This window comes from Sphaerodactylus townsendi, linkage group LG02, assembly GCF_021028975.2.
Source record: "Sphaerodactylus townsendi isolate TG3544 linkage group LG02, MPM_Stown_v2.3, whole genome shotgun sequence".
In the NCBI taxonomy this organism is placed as follows: Eukaryota; Metazoa; Chordata; class Lepidosauria; order Squamata; family Sphaerodactylidae; genus Sphaerodactylus; species Sphaerodactylus townsendi.
This window is the reverse complement of record NC_059426.1, coordinates 9452064-9468813: the sequence shown is the minus strand read 5'-3', so window position 1 is coordinate 9468813 and position 16750 is coordinate 9452064. Positions and strand designations below refer to the sequence as shown.

The 16750-nt window shown below is 43.7% G+C and overlaps 1 protein-coding gene across 1 annotated transcript in view; it reads left to right on the top strand.

Annotated features, from left to right (window-relative positions):
- The window catches only part of PMS1 (PMS1 homolog 1, mismatch repair system component), a 71297-nt gene that overhangs the window by 44585 nt on the left and 9962 nt on the right, over nucleotides 1-16750 (top strand). The window contains exons 8-11 of the mRNA XM_048484250.1: nucleotides 2173-2295; nucleotides 5682-5816; nucleotides 7235-8148; nucleotides 14581-15039. Of these exons, the coding sequence (XP_048340207.1) occupies nucleotides 2173-2295; nucleotides 5682-5816; nucleotides 7235-8148; nucleotides 14581-15039 (1631 nt within the window). The remainder of the gene's footprint in view (nucleotides 1-2172; nucleotides 2296-5681; nucleotides 5817-7234; nucleotides 8149-14580; nucleotides 15040-16750) is intronic.

The following is a 16750-nucleotide window of genomic DNA, read 5'->3' as shown; positions in this document are numbered from 1 at the left end:
GAGAAAGGACTAGGTTTTTGATGGGGTGGAGAAATAAGGACTGTTTTCAACATGATTACACGCTCAACGGGAGCTGATTTGGAAGCATGTAGAGAAAGCATTGTGGTAAAAGTGCTCAGGGAAAAAATGAAGAGAAAATGTTTGGACGACCAAGTGGAGGAAAAAAGTCTGGAACTAAAAGAAAAAAAGCAGCATTTGGTGGCAAAAGACACTGTAAACAACTCATGAAGAAAAGGCCATCGTTTGGGTTTCACAGATAGAGATTTGCCAGGACTTGTCTGTGTGAACATTGTTGGAACCTGGGTTTTCCGTTATACCCGAAAATGCAAGTGAAAATCCAGATGAAGCCCTGGTCTTTAGACTCACAACCACACTGGTTGCTGTAGAGTGATTTTGCTGCAAAGGAGCAATGTTGAAAAGTGTTAAAATGATGAATAAAACCCACAGTAATTCTTGATTTACGGTTTGAACTATCTGCTCCTGAATCAAGTTAGGAATATTCATGGTTTCCTTTAATGCCAAAAAAATTGGCAAAGACGTGTAACGATATATCAAATAGATGCTAGAAATGTCAACAGCAAGGGGGGGGGTGTCTTTTCATATGTGGTAGACACGTAAAGAGGCTAAGACTTGAGGAGATATGATTTTCAAACAATACATTTCCCCCTTTTTTCCCCCTCCCCCCTATATTTTTAATAGTTTTATCAAACAAACAGCAGTAAGTTCATTCTTTGTAATCTTTTGTCCCATTTCTCCTCATTGACTCCAGCTTCTTTCATCCAGTCTGCGTATATGGTCCATATCGTCAAGATTTCGCTCTGTTTATCTTGCCACAATTTATTCTTTGTTATTATTTCAAAAATGTCCAGTGTCACTTGTTCCCAGATGTATTCCAACCATTTCTGGATTGTCCATTTTTTCTTTTCTTTCCAGCCTAAGGCTATTGTTGCATGTGCTGCTTTGATCATTATTTTATACATATAGCTATATTTTTTATGTACCCTTCTATCCTCCATTACACCCATGAACATTAAATCATTATTTATCCCAATATTAATCTTCACCAGTTTCTCGATATATAACATTACGGTTGTCCAAATTTTTTTTCACTTCTATACATTCCGTCCACATATGGCTATAATATGCCTCCTGATCTCCGTAATGCCAGCATTTAGGACTGAGTCCTTTAATCATATATGCTAGTTGTTTTGGTGTTCTATACCATTTCAATATCACTTTTCTTTCCAATTCCATATATTTCTCAACTTTAGGAGATATGATAAGGAATTGCAAACAAAAAATTGAAAACAATAATTTTGAAAAAAAAAACTGAAACTTTTCTGTTGGGAATAATGAGTGAAGACCTTCCTAAGCAATACAGAACTCTGTTTATGTGTATGACAGCTGCAGGCAGGACTTTATATGCACAAAAACAGAGAGACAATTAGACACCACCAAAAGAGGACCGGATTCTAAAAGTGACAGAATTTGCAGAAATGTCAAAGAAATGTCACTATTAAGAGATAACACTTTGGATACTTTTTCACAAAACTGGAAATCCTTTATAGAATACCTTTCAAAAAAACTATTCAAACAGAGAAGTAGTGTCAGGGCTTGAAATCTGCTGAAAACAGTAGATTGTAATAACGGAAGACATTTAAGAAAGAATGACTTGAGGGCCTTTCCCGACTTTTCCTTCTACCGCCTTCGCTGCGCGCTACTCACTGCGCGCGTCATTTCTGGCGCGCGCCCGGGCTTCCCCACGGTCATCAAAAGGCGCCGTTTTGAGGAGCGCCAGGAATGACGCGCGCTGAGGGGGGCGCGAGAGCGGCAGCGTCGGGGCGGCTGCGCTGTCGCCGCCCCTGTAGTGGGGAGTGCCGCGGGACCCCGCGCTACTTGGCCTGAGTAGCGCACAGCAGAAGGTAAGTGGGGAAAGGCCCTGAATCAACATGTGTTAATTATACCCATCGACATTAGAGTTACTCTGTAGTCAGAGATGAGACAGCTGGAAGACTATTTGATGTGTAATGGGTTGTGGTCTTTTTCTTTTTCGATGGTTATGTGTTCTGTGTGTTGTCTTTTTATGTGAGAATTTTTGTTTTAATTGTTTAAAAAATGAATATTTATGGTTTTTAATGGAATTTTATGGGGGGGGGGTCTTTACAATTCTAGGTATCTCTCAGTGGCTTCCTGCCAAAGCCCAGCTCAGACGCGTCTTTGACAAGCCATTCAAGTTCAGAAAGGAGCTTCATCTTTATAAACAACAGACCAGTTTATCAGAAGGACATTCTTAAGGTATTTCCCTCTCAACAATTTTTAGGGTTGTGGCTTATAAAGTGTCTCTTCAGTTCCCAGCCATCATTTCTGCTATCATCATGCATCACAAAACTGAGATAAGAGAACATAAGAACAAGCCAGCTGGATCAGACCAGAGTCCATCTAGTCCAGCTCTCTGCTACTCGCAGTGGCCCACCAGGTGCCTAATGGCCTTCTGCGGCTGTTGCTCCCGAGCACCTGGACTGTTAAGGCATTTGCAATCTCAAATCAAAGAGGATCAAGATTGGTAGCCATAAATCGACTTCTCCTCCATAAATCTGTCCAAGCCCCTTTTAAAGCTATCCAGGTTAGTGGCCATCACCACCTCCTGTGGCAGCATATTCCAAACACCAATCGCACGTTGCGTGAAGAAGTGTTTCCTTTTATTAGTCCTAATTCTTCCCCCCAGCATTTTCAATGAATGCCCCCTGGTTCTAGTATTGTGAGATAGGCACATTATAAAATAATAGCGTACTTTTGATGATAGTTCGGTTTAGTTTTTTTAAAACAGATTTTTTAAAAAGGGTTAAGGCTGAGGTCGCTTTGCAGTGAGGCCTCCTCGCGTTTCTCTGTTTGAACACGAGAAGTCCCGTTGTCTTCCACGCAGTCATAATCGCTCTCGTGGCTACCTGCCCCTACTCAAAAGGCAAGATATTAGCTTTTAAAGATAATATCGATATTGCTTATGTCGAAGGTTGCCAGTTTTGTTTCTTTAAAGTCCTTTAAAGATAATATCGATATTGCTTATATCGATATTGTCAAGGCTGCTTTTCGTTGCGAGAAAACATGGGACCGTTGTCCTCTGAAATGATATACCTGTGCCACAAGTGCCTTCAAGTTCCAGCTGACTTTTAGCTTTTGCATTTTTAGGGAAAAGCCAGCCGTGGATCCCTGAGGGGGGGAAATGGTCTCCCCGCCACTCCTCCCAGGGATTCAAAACCGGCTTTTCCCTAAACATGCAAAATCAACAAAAAGAAGCCTCAACAATATCGATATAAGCAATATCGATATTACCCAGGGCCGGAGCAAAGAGGGAACTGTGCCCTGGGCACGTGTGCACCCTGCACCCCTGCCACGCCCCCCACCTGCCCCTGCCACGCCCCCACACCGTTGCACGCTCGGTACATCGCGCGCGCCCCCTCCCCCTTGGCGCTACGCCACTGATATTATCTTTAGAGAAACCAAACAGGCCACCTTCATCTTACCTTTTGACTGCAGTGACCCAGAAAGAGGGAAACCCTGCAGCGATAGGGAAACCTCATGGTTTCCCCGTTTTCGCAATCTATGGGGCACCCCAGGATCTCCATTGATACAGCTCTAATGCTGTCAGTACAGGAAATCTCTGCCCCACAGGAACCATATGCTCACTGTGGGGCAGAACGCCTGTGTGTAATCAGCCTGTGTCTCAACAGTAGAGCTTCATGTGTTTGTAGAGTAGAGGGCAGACAAGTGTCAAAAAAGAGATGGAGATAGCAGAAGCTAGCCCCCTCAAGCCCCCCAAATCCTAGAACAGTGATGGCGAACCTATGGCACGGGTGCTGGAGGTGGCACTCAGAGCCCTTTCTGTGGGCATGCACAGAGTTCATCATGGGGGGGGGGGGAATCGCCCCACCCACACATCTAGGCTGGCCTGGGCCATTGGGCTCGATTATTAGCATTAAACTAAGACCTAGTTTTGGGGAAGCAGTATAGATAACCCTGTTGAGCACTGTTAAACCCCACTGATTTTCATGCAAAGAACTAAATTGCGATCCTTTACCTGGGAGTAAGCTCGGAGGCTGGCAACGTGGCTTGCTTCTGAGTAAACCCTCCTAGGTTCTCAATCTCAAATTCTTTATTGCAGTCAAAGACCAGCACATAATGATACAAACTGAGAAGTGCACTTATATACAGTCGGTGACTGTATACTAAAAGGTCAACTCGCGAAAAAGCAAGTAGTAGATAAAATACATTTGATTATGACAAAAGATTAAAAAGTTAGTATAACTACACTTGTAAAGTGCCTGTGCAGTCTTGCTAAAACCTATAGTGACATTACTAAAAAAACTCCGGCCTCCGACCATATCTTCTAAGGATCGCAATTGATTCAGTCTTTCCCTCCCTAAACTATTCAGTCGGCAGATGTCTCTTATTGTATTTGCAAATTAAAGAACAAAAACGGGCTGTTGCCCGTGTAATTTTCTGGTCCCTACCTGTCAGTATGTAGGCCAGTGCATCTTTGTGGTTTAGGCCTATTAGACCTGTCATGGCTGGGCTGAGGATTTCCTTTCGGGGCTTTTCAAAAGTGGGACATCTAAAAAACATGTTCTAATGTATCTATTTCGCCTAGAGGGCAGGGGCAGAGCCTCTTTTCATAAGGGATTTTCTTGTATTTCCCCTCTAACAGCGAGGAGGGAAGAGAATTACATCTGGCCAATGAGAAAGCTCTTCTTGTGTTACTGTTTTCAAGGAAAAACAGATATGGTGCTGTAGTTACTTGCCATCTTAGGTGTTCCGGTGCAATGTACTTAGGTGTCTTTAGGAGATCTGTTTGTCTCTCAATATCAAAAATTCTCTGCTTGACCTGTATACGGGCCCTATCAGCTCCCATGGCTATTAGAGCTTGTATGGAGAGTCCCATCTGTTGTATGGTGGTTTGGACTTTCTTATGCCAGCTGGACTGAAAATTATCCTGAAGGACCAATGGGAGAAGGCCTTGTGGGTTATGAATGCAGCCAAGCCATTTTTTGATTGATGATAGGCTGATCCCTCCTAGGTTCGTGATTCACCCGTTCGAAGAGTTGCATGGTTGCTTCAAAGCAAAGCCACCTTCTACCACCAAGTTTACTCCCGAGTAACGCACGCCTCAGAGTCAACCATTTTTTCTAAACTAAAACCTCAGTATTCAGGTTAAGTTGCCGTGTCGGCACTTTGCGATAAATAAGTGGGTTTTGGGTTGCAGTTTGGGCACTCGGTCTCAAAAAGGTTCGCCATCACTGTCCTAGAGAGTTCTGGAGGGGGAGATGTTGGAGGTTTCCAAATGTTTTCCCCTTTGCAATTTCGTGTGTGCCCCCAGCTAACCTGTTTTTAATGCTCAATGCAACGGTAACAATCCCTTGTGAGGACATTTGTCATTACAGTAGCATTGACTCTTATACTTCAGCCTGTTTCTGTTATAAAAATTTCGCAGCTTCTTAGATCGCAGGATGCTGACATGTTCCTGTCAAGAGGATAGCTTTTCTGCAATACACCAAGAATATTTTTTTGTGTGCGTGTGCACGCTGTTTTATTCCGGATCTGAAAACATGCGCTATTACACTTGTGCCGGGCTTACTACATTCTTCAGAGTGCCTTTTTGAGCATCCTCCCTTTTTATTTCTTTTTAGCTGGTTCGGCGTTACTGTAACCTGAAGTCTTCTAACCATTCATACCCCATTTTCTGTATGAGTATTACCACTTCTTCGTCTGCGGTGGATGTCAATTTAACACCAGATAAATCTCAAGTATTGCTGCACGATAAGGTAATGTCAGTAGGCCGGGGGGTCTCCAACCTTTTTCAGCCTTTGGATGGTATAGTGGTTAAGAGCAGGTGCACTTTAATCTGGAGAACCAGGTTTGATTCCCCGCTCTGCCCCTTAAGCTGTGGAGGCTTATTTGGTGAACCAGATTAGCTTGTGCACTGCAGCACGTGCCAGCTGTGTGATCTTGAGCTAGTCACAGTTCTTGGGAGAAGAAGAAGAAGAAGAGTTTGGATTTATATCCCCCCTTTCTCTCCTGCAGGAGACTCAAAGGGGCTTACAATCTCCTCGCCCTTCCCCCCTCACAACAAACATCCTGTGAGGTAGGTGGGGCTGAGAGAGCTCCGAGAAGCTGTGACTAGCCCAAGGTCACCCAGCTGGCGTCTGTGGGAGTGCACAGGCTAATCTGAATTCCCCAGATAAGCCTCTACATCTCAGGCGGCAGAGCTGGGAATCAAACCCGGTTCCTCCAGATTAGATACATGAGCTCTAACCTCCTATTTGTTGGGGTGGGAGGAAGGGAAAGGAGATTGTAAACCCCTTTGAGTCTCCTTACAGGAGAGAAAGGGGGGATTATAAATCCAGACTCTTCTTCTTCTTTGTCTACCTTGGGAATTCTGGCACAGGGCGGTTGGCCAGAGAGAGTCAGAAAGCAAACATTTTAATGGCAGCTGTTGCTGAAATGTTATTTTAATCTTCATAGCCATGCAGATCTCTAATAAGGAATCAGAAACCTTGCTGGGCAGAAGGCCTACCTGGCTCCACCCACTTTCTGAGAACACTTGGGGTGCGCCAGAGAATGTTGGCGACTACCGGTACAGGCAAGCTTGTACAGTGAATGCACTGCTTAACGAGAAGATCCAATTGATAGGTTCAGAAGTTACTTAACAGTAGAGCAGCAGTGGCGTAGGAGGTTAAGAGCTCGTGTATCTAATCTGGAGGAACCGGGTTTGATTCCCGGCTCTGCCGCCTCAGCTGTGGAGGCTTATCTGGGGAATTCAGATTAGCCTGTGCTCTCCCACACATGCCAGCTGGGTGACCTTGGGCCAGTCACAGCTTCTCGGAGCTCTCTCAGCCCCACCTACCTCACAGGGTCTTTCTTGTGAGGGGAGAAGGGCAAGGAGATTGTAAGCCCCTTTGAGTCTCCTGCAGGAGAGAAAGGGGGGATATAAATCCAAACTCTTCAAACACACATAGCACACTCAGACACAGTGGCGGAATCAACATTATATCACTGTGAGGCTAATGAAAGTTACTTCATTTGAAAAATATCAGCTCTTGCCTGCTGTCACTTTGACATCACTAAGGTTTTCAAGTCAGCCGAGTCAGACCCGTTTCCTTTGGCTTTTGAGCCGACTGAATGATGCCGTAACTAACCCGCACGAGCTCTTCCCCACACAACTTCTGACTTTTCCTTTTAGGAGTCCGTTTATCTTCTTATCGAGGATATCTTAATGTCGCTGTACGGGCCTCGAACCCGGGCTGCCGGTGGTGAAACTGATGTAACAGATGCAGCCTCAGTAGACATCTTTCCTAATGAAACAGGACAAACGGATGTGCCTGTTAATGAGATTGAATCCTGCGGAAACCCAGCTCTGCCGGCACGTACCTCGTTGTTTTCGTTTAATAATGATGTGCGAAATGGGGAAACAGGAAAAAACACAGAGGTCTGTTTGAAGAATCAAACGTCGTATAATGATTCTCCTCCTAACCTCCTTACCGAAAAAGAACTACCTGGCAGTGAGACAGTTGGCTTCGATAGAGTTCAGGAGCATTCCCTAAACAATTTACCAGATGAGGGCCAACGGAGCAGGTATCAAGCAGTGAACACAAATGGCGCTATCTTAAAGGATGCTCTTTCTGAAAATGGCATTGGGGATGATTTGAGAAGCGACAAGATCCAAGAAGCAGAAAAGATGGAAACACCAAAGATCCCAGAGGATTCCTCTGAAATCTCTGCTGATAAATGGAGCACAGGGCATGCGTTCACGAATTCCAGAGGAGAGAATCTGGAACCTGTTAGGCTATTAATTCCCGAAACAGAAGAAGCAGGAATGCGAAAGGAAAATAATGGTCGTAGTCTACCAAATTTTCAAGCAGAAAAGAATGATCCAAGTAGTAAAAAAACAAATGTGGTCAATGAGAAAGCGGGACAGATAACAGCCTATGATCTAATTAAAAGTCAGATAGTAAGGAAACCTGTGACTGCATTTGGTCTTTTTACTCAAGACAGTCGTTCCAAATTGTCGACTGATAAGCTCAAAGCAAGTGCAGAAGAACTGAGGCTCGAAATGGAAGAAATGTGGGAAGCACTAAACGAAAAAGAAAAAAAGAAGTAAGTTTGCAGACCTCAGTGTCCACTTACACTGGGTAGTAGTTTCCATCTGTTGTGATTCAGTGTGTTCAAAAAATAAGTTGTTTCCCAATTAATTTCAAAAACAGAATGGAAAATACTTTGGCTTGGCAGCCACAATATGTTGCATAGATCTTTTATTTCTAATTATTGACTGTTTGCTGATTTATAAAGCCTGAGAGTATCTTTTGCTCTGTTTTTCAGATTAAATGGTTTTGTCATCTGCATGGAACAGATTTAACACACTTCCAGTACACAAATTAACGTTTTCTTGGAAATTTACACTTAATTCATACTTCGTTTTTTAATTTATAATTAACACTTTCCGGAGAGGCAATGCCTTAAGGGAGTTCAGGCAGCAATATGTTGTGTAAATTATGCCTAATGTAGCTTTATAATAAAGAGGCACAATCGTTTTATCTGGATCACATCCAAGAAACAGTTTTCAGTAGGTGTACAGGAATTAACTAGAAGTTTGCAAAGTTTATTGAGCAAAAAAAATCTTTTCCTTCCAAATTCTCAGCATTCACTATAGAGAAGCTACTGTGTGGAGCAACAGGGGTAAAAAGGGAACAGGAATCCTGCAGCCAACACAAAGATCAAAATTAATCGCCCCAAAATTTGAGAATCAAAGATATAAATAAGAGCCAGATCTGTTCTTCAGAAGAAACTCAACCCGAACAAATTAAATATCCTTTTATCCATGAACCAAACATTCATAACCTAAGCCTGTGGTGGCGAACCTTTGGCACTCCAAATGTTATGGACTACAATTCCCATCAGCCCCTCCCAACATGGCCAATTGGCCATTCTGGCAGGGGCTGATGGGAATTGTAGTCCATAACATCTGGAGTGTCAAAGGTTCACCACCACTTACCTAAGCAATGTTCCTGTTCTTAACCATGCAGGACAAAACATATCAACATAGTGTAGTAGTCACTGATTCCTTCTGCCTTGCCCCCCCCCCCCCTTTTGGGGGGGAAACATTCCTGAGACACTTTTTCCTCCTTAGAATCTGAAAACACTTTTACAGTGGTTCTTTTTGCTGAAATATTTCCAAACCAGCTTCCCTCGCAGCGCAATCACACTGAAACACTTTATTTTTCCCGCCAAAACCATGGACCATATTCCACGCCTTCTGTGTGGTTGGCAAACCTTAATTTCAGCACCTGCTCTCCCGTTGTTTTGACTCCTCATGTCACAACTTCGCCCCTGTCCTCTTAAAATATATGATTTCTGCCATTTGCTACTGCCCATGTGTGGGGAAAAAAACAATATTTGGAGAAGGGGAGTGTGGTCAAACTTCGTTGGGATTGAAAATGAATTCAAAATTCAAATTCCCCATATGTCCCTGTGCGGCCTCTGCGTTCGGCAGAGGCCAACTTGCTGGTTGTCCCTAGCCCCTCAATGATGCGGCTGGCCTCTACCCGGGCCAGGGCCTTTACAGCCCTGGCCCCTGCCTGGTGGAACACTCTTCCTCCAGCTGTTCGGGCCCTGCGGGATCTTGGAGAGTTCCGCAGGGCCTGTAAGACCGAATTGTTCCACCGGGCGTTTGGAGAGGCTGGCCGCTGATGTACGCCCTCCTCTTCCCCCCTTTTACACTCTGGACCCTAAATTTTTATGGGGCCCAACTCTCTGGGTTTGTTCTTTCCAGGGTGGGCCTATGAAGTTTTATGAAGTTTTATGCTGGATGCCGATATAAATTTGTTTAATCCGCTGTTTTAAATGGGGTTTTAATGTGAATTGTTGTTATTGTGTTGTTCACCGCCCACAGCCCTTCAGGGGAGGGGCGGTATATAAAAACGATTATAAATAAATAAAAATAAATAAATAAAATGGTGTAAAAGGCCCCAAGTGAGTTACTATTAAATGTAAATTGCAAGCAAGTCTCTGCCAAGATATTTTACCCACCATTGCTCAGTAGAATGATTATGTTACATTTGGGGGGGGGGGGGGCGGACATGTAAAGAATGTCTGACTAGCCTGGTGTGGATCAACAAAATGTTTACAGTTTCTGTGCAGTTTTAATATTTTAATTCTTTAAATATTTTAAATTCTTTAAATATTACATATTTTTTGTTAAAAGGACAGTTGCACTTATGATTCCTTCTTGAAACTGACCAAGAATCCCTCAAAATACATTTGGTCTTGTTTGATTAGTAGGAAGAGTGTTCCTTATGTTAACAACATTTCGTTCATTAGTAAAAGGATATTTTATTTGTTCTGAAGAACAGGTTTGATTTTTTTTTTTATTTGTACAGGTTTGATTTTTTTTTTATTTGTACCTTTGCTCCTCAGCTTTCTTTTGCTTATTTTGGACCAGTGTAGACTGCATATTCTTAAGTTTCTGAATTGTTGGGGGTTAGAATTATTCACAGCATTACAATCTGAAATTTATAGGATTTTGATTTATACCCTGCTTTTCTCAACCGAAAGGATTCTCATAGTGGCTGACAAATTCCTTTCCCTTCCTCGCCCCACAACAGACCCTTTGAGAGCAGCAGTGGCGTAGGAGGTTAAGAGCTCGGTCATCTAATCTGGAGGAACCGGGTTTGATTCCCAGCTCTGCCACTTGAGCTGTGGAGGCTTATCTTGGGAATTCAGATTAGCCTGTGCACTCCCACACACGCCAGCTGGGTGACCTTGGGCTAGTCACAGCTTCTCGGAGCTCTCTCAGCCCCACCCACCTCACTGCGCGTTTGTTGTGAGGGGGGAAGGGCAAGGAGATTGTAAGCCCCTTTGAGTCTCCTGCAGGAGAGAAAGGGGGGATAAAAATCCAAACTCTTCTTCTTCTTCTTTAAGAGCTCGGTTCTCTAATCTGGAGGAACCGGGTTTGATTCCCAGCTCTGCCACTTGAGCTGTGGAGGCTTATCTGGGGAATTCAGATTAGCCTGTGCACTCCCACACACACCAGCTGGGTGACCTTGGGCTAGTCACAGCTTCTCAGAGCTCTCTCAGCCCCACCCACCTCACAGGGTGTTTGTTGTGAGGGGGGAAGGGCAAGGAGATTGTAAGCCCCTTTGAGTCTCCTGCAGGAGAGAAAGGGGGGATATAAATCCAAACTCTTCTTCTTCTTCTTTGTGAGGTAGGTGGGGCTGAGAGCGTATGGACAGAACTGTGACTGGCCCAAGATCACCCTGCAGGCTTCATATGGAGGAGTGGAGAAGCAAACCTGGTTCTCCAGATTAGAGTCCACCTGCTCTTAACTACTGTACTGTTCTGGCTCTCTAAAGTATCTTTCTGGGTCTTTGGGTTGTGATGGACCGAAACCATGTCAAGTTGCATCTGACTTACAGTGCCCTTGTATGGTTTTCAAGGCAAGAGAGGGACAGAGGTTGTTGGCTATTGCCCTCCTCTGCTCAGGAACCCTGGACTTCCGTGGTGGTCTCCCATCCATATACTAAGAACATAAGAACAAGCCAGCTGGATCAGACCAGAGTCCATCTAGTCCAGCTCTCTGCTACTCGCAGTGGCCCACCAGGTGCCTTTGGGAGTTCACATGCAGGTTGTGAAAGCAATGGCCTTCTGCGGCTGTTGCTCCCGATCACCTGGTCTGTTAAGGCATTTGCAATCTCAGATCAAGGAGGATCAAAATTGGTAGCCATAAATTGACTTCTCCTCCATAAATCTGTCCAAGCCCCTTTTAAAGCTATCCAGGTTAGTGGCCATCACCACCTCCTGTGACAGCATATTCCAAACACCAATCACACGTTGCGTGAAGAAGTGTTTCCTTTTATTAGTCCTAATTCTTCCCCCCCAGCATTTTCAATGAATGCCCCCTGGTTCTAGTATTGTGAGAAAGGCTAACTTCCAAGAGTTGACAAAATTGGATTAGCTTGGGCCATGTAGGTCAAGGTGTGGGTCGTAGTTATGACTGGAGAATAAGAATACATTCAAGCACCTACATATTTAGACTGAACTTTAAACCAAACGAAAAATACAAGTCCACAGTGGCTGATCTCCCAGATCTCAGAAATTTATCAAGGAGGTTCCTTTTTCTGCTGACCTCGAACTGCTTTGTGGATAAATTAATCACGGGAGGAAACAACTGGTTATATTTTTCGTCAGTTACCTGGCTGATGTTGGGTCCAGAGACAAATCGTACAAAGCAGTGGGAGCCCATGAATAACTTCACCTGGCTTACACATTTATATATGTGAGCCTTTCCACGGAAATGGTCAGGATGACCCACAAAAATTGTCTGAATCTCCTCTAAGTCATCTCCTGTCAGTAGATTAATCAGGCCTTCCTGTAATTTGGATTCTACTTCAGTAAATCTACGACTGTGCTCCGAATATTTTTCTTTTGAAGGGTCAAGTCCATTGACCATGACCTGGAGGAGTCTTATTTTTTAAAAAATGACCTGTGTTTTTTGGGAGGTGACCCATTGTTGATCTCAGACAACCACTTCAAATAAGCGTTAGTCAAAAACTGTACCTGTGGTTGCCCATAATTTCTACCATCCATACACAAAAAAGAAGAGTTTTTTAATAGCCCATTTTTCTCTACACCTCCCCCACTGCCTCCCACACACATAACAGACCCCTTGTTAGATTGGAGAGCCCACAAAAGTTCAGAGAGATTTCAGCAGATTTCATGTGGAGGAGTGGGGAATCAAACCCAGTTCTCCAGACCCCACTGCTCATGTGGAGGGGTGGGCAACTGAGCCCAATTCTCCAGATTAGAGCCCGCCGCTAATGTGGAGGAGTGGGGAATCAAACCCGGTTCTCCAGATTAGCGTCCGCTTCGCTTAACCACTTCACCACGTTGGCTCTCATAACAATGGAAAGTGGCTAATCAGACTGCTGATGGTAAATACCGTATATACTCGCATATAAGTCGAATTTTTCAGCAAAAATCCAGTTTTGAAGGATTTTAACTCTTGTGTTTTAGCTTGGTTGCTGGTTGAGCTAAAGTTTTTTTACTTTACTTGTATTTATTTATATATTACATTTTTAAACCGCCCACCCCCGAAGGGCTCTGTTATTTTAAAGTTATTGTTGAGACCATATTGTTTTTGTTGACCCTCTTTTCCACTTACAGAGCTAGTTTACTGTTTTTCTTTGAAATAAATATTCAAAAACCATTTAACCTACTGATGCCTCAATTAATGTAATTTTATTGGTATCTATTTTTATTTTTGAAATTCACCAGTAGCTGCTGCATTTCCTACCCTCGACTTATATGTGAGTCAATAAGTTTTCCCAGTTTTTTGTGGTAAAATTAGGTACCTCGACTTATATGTGGGTCGACTTACACACGAGTATATATGGTAACTAGAATAGTCAAAAGCAGTCTGAACAGCCCTAACTACCCCCACCTCATCAAAGCCTGGAAGCTAAGCCAGGTCAGTTGTGGTTAATATTTCGATGGGAGATGTCCACAGAAGGCAGGGGTTGTTACGCAGAGGCAGGCAATGTCCAGCTACCCTTGTTCTTCTCTTGCTTTGAAAACCCTAGCGTCCTGGGATTACTATGAGTGAGTTGCCACTTGATGGTACCATCAGCATTGTCAAAATGAAGTATTGCCATTGCCTTGAACTTGCCATTGAAAATGCAAGGGACCAGACGGCCATATCAAAATACAGAGGGAAAAGGGAATCAAGAGAAATGGGAAGGGGCCATGGCTCCGTGGTAGAGCAACTACTTGGCATTCAGAAGGTCCCAGGATCAATTCCCAGCATCTCCAACTAAAAGGACAAGGCTATACCCTGTTTCTCCTAATATAAGACATCCCCGAAAAATAAGACATAGTAGAGGTTTTGCTGAAGTGCGAAATATAAGGCGTCCCCCGAAAGTAAGACATAGCAAAGTTTTTGTTTGGAAGCATGCCCGTCGAATAGAACACCAGAGCATGCAGCTGTGGAGCGGAAAAATAAGACATCCCCTGAAAATAAGACATAGCGCATCTTTGGGAGCAAAAATTAATATAAGACACTGTCTTATATTCGGGGAAACACGGTAGGTCCGTGGTGGCGAACCTTTGGCACTCCAGATGTTATGGACTACAATTCCCATCAGCCCCTTCCAGCATGGCCAATTGGCAGGGGCTGATGGGAATTGTAGTCCATAACATCTGGAGTGCCAAAGGTTCACCACCACTGCTATATGAGAAGACGTCCACCTGAGATCCTGGAGAGTCATTGCCAGTTTGGGTAGACAGTACTGACCTATATGAGAAGACGTCCACCTGAGATCCTGGAAAGTCATTGCCAGTTTGGGTAGACTGTACTGACCTTTATGGACCAATGATCCGGTTCAGGCAGAGACACGTGTCCACTTCTGTCCTTTTCAAACAATGTTTTCAAAGACTAACAGTTCCATAGGTGGGTATCTAACAAATCTGTGAATTGTAGCCAATTTTCATCTGCATCTATGACCATTCTCCCTTGGCCAACCCCCCTCCCCCAATCAGATACGAGGAAAGAGCTGATAAAGACCTGGAGCGATACCACGCGCAAAGCCGAAGAGCTCTAGATCTGAATGTCCAGAGATCAGCGAAAGGGAGGGAGAGAAAACCCAAGTCCAGGCTGAAAGACTGTCTGTCCAGTCAGCAGAAACTCGACCGGCTTTTCCATTCTCAAACGGGAAAGAAACCCAACGGTTCTCACGCTATAAAAACCGTGCAAGTGCCCTTCGCGATGGAGGTGCTCAAAGAGAGGCTTTGCCGGCTGATGCAGAAGGAGTCGGATGAAGGAAAACTCTGTCTGATTCATCTTTCGAATTTCCCCAACGGGTGGATCATGGCGTCCGATCAAAAGATAATGATGTTGCATCCATACCGAGTGGAAGAAGCCCTGCTCTTTAAAAAGCTCCTCCGAGACCATAAGCTTCCTACACAGAAACTGGACAGACCTATTGCGCTAACTGACAGGTAAAGGTAAAAGGGCATACTCTTAAAGTAAAGTAAGCACGGTTTCCATTTGCCGATGCTGCATGATGACTTATGCCTTTGGCATGATACAGATGGAATAACTCTGCCCCATAGGCGAAGCTACAAGGGGGAAGGGGTGCAGAACATCGCCCCCAACCCTTCCCTTGACCCCCCGCACCGCCCCTTTGACCCCCCCCCCCCACTTACCTTAGTTTCAGGCTGAAAAGCGACCTGTTCCTTTCAGGCCGAAATGGGCCCTAGGTAGTGTAGTTCCCACCCAGGCTTTTTTTCAGCCTGAACTGAACAGGCCACTTTTCAGCCTGAAACTAAGAACTAAGGTAAGTGGGGGCGAGACCCAATGAGTGATGGAAATGCAGAGACTGCCCGAGGCAGTTTATTTTCTGGCTATGCCTCTGCTCTGCTCAGACCGGGGGCAGTCTTTTGTGGATGGTGTGCATTCCTGAATGGAAGCACAAGCATCTATACGGTTTGTTGAGCACCAGGTTAAGAATTTGTACTAAAATTCTGCATCATATTTAGATGCTGTTGTAGAAAATAATGTGAAAATATTGGTAGGGATATTGAATGTGTCATTGATTGGTTGATTGATTGATTGATTGATTGATTGATTGATTGATTGATCTGTCTTGTATGGGATATTGGATGTGTTTATTCGTTTGTTCGTTCATTCGTTTGTTTGTTTATTGGTCTTGTGTGCCGCCCTTCCCCAGGGGGCTCAGGGTTGGTCACAATATTTCCATAATACAGGACAGAAACCATTTAAAACGTAAGAATATCAATACATTTAAAAACATTGAGATCGTTAAAAACATTTTAAAATATTAAAACCTAACTTAACCGCACCAAGAAAGTAGTATTGGGGAAGGTTATCTGAAATCTATGTATGCCAAGGATTTGGGGGGAGGTAGATTTTTTTATTCTTGTCTACAGATTATTTAACCGGGCATGGGGGACAATGCTTTTTCCTTATGGCAGATTGAGAAATGGGGGTGGTCTATTTTTTTTAAGTGTAGATGGGCATTTCTTAGCTTTTCTCTGTGTTACAACATCCCTCACTTGTTTGCTGATAACATTTTCTAAACTTTTTCCCCCTGGGGTGTTGTGTGGTTTCCGGACTGTATGGTGTGTTCTAGTAACATTTCCTCCTGATGTTTTGCCTGCATCTGTGGCTGGCATCTTCAGAGGATCTGATGGTAGTAAAGCAAGTGGAGTGTATTTACCTGTGGAATGTCCAGGGTGGGAGAAAGAACCATTTGCCTGTTAACAAGTGTAAAAGTTCCAATTAGCAAGCTTGATTTGCATCTTATTGTATTATTATGTGTATGATGCAGTTATATTTTATGCTAAGTGCTAATATGTTTTTGTTATTTGTTATTCCGTTAAGAAATGTTGATATGCTATGTTTAGTGATGTTTGATAAGCTGGGATTATGGTTTTGGTGTATTTGTTGCTGTTCATATTTATTTATTGTTCATGGCCAGTTCTGTTATTCTGTTTGTTGGTTAGTTAGCCACTCCTAGGCCCTATGGGGGGAGAGCGGGGTACAAGTCCAATAAATGAAATGAAATGAAATATGTTGGGTGGGACCACCCATTTAGCATGTGAGTAACCATGAAGATAGCATAATCAATTAGTGAGGGCATCAAGTCACAGCTGATTTATGGCGAACTGATAGGATTTTCAAGGCAAG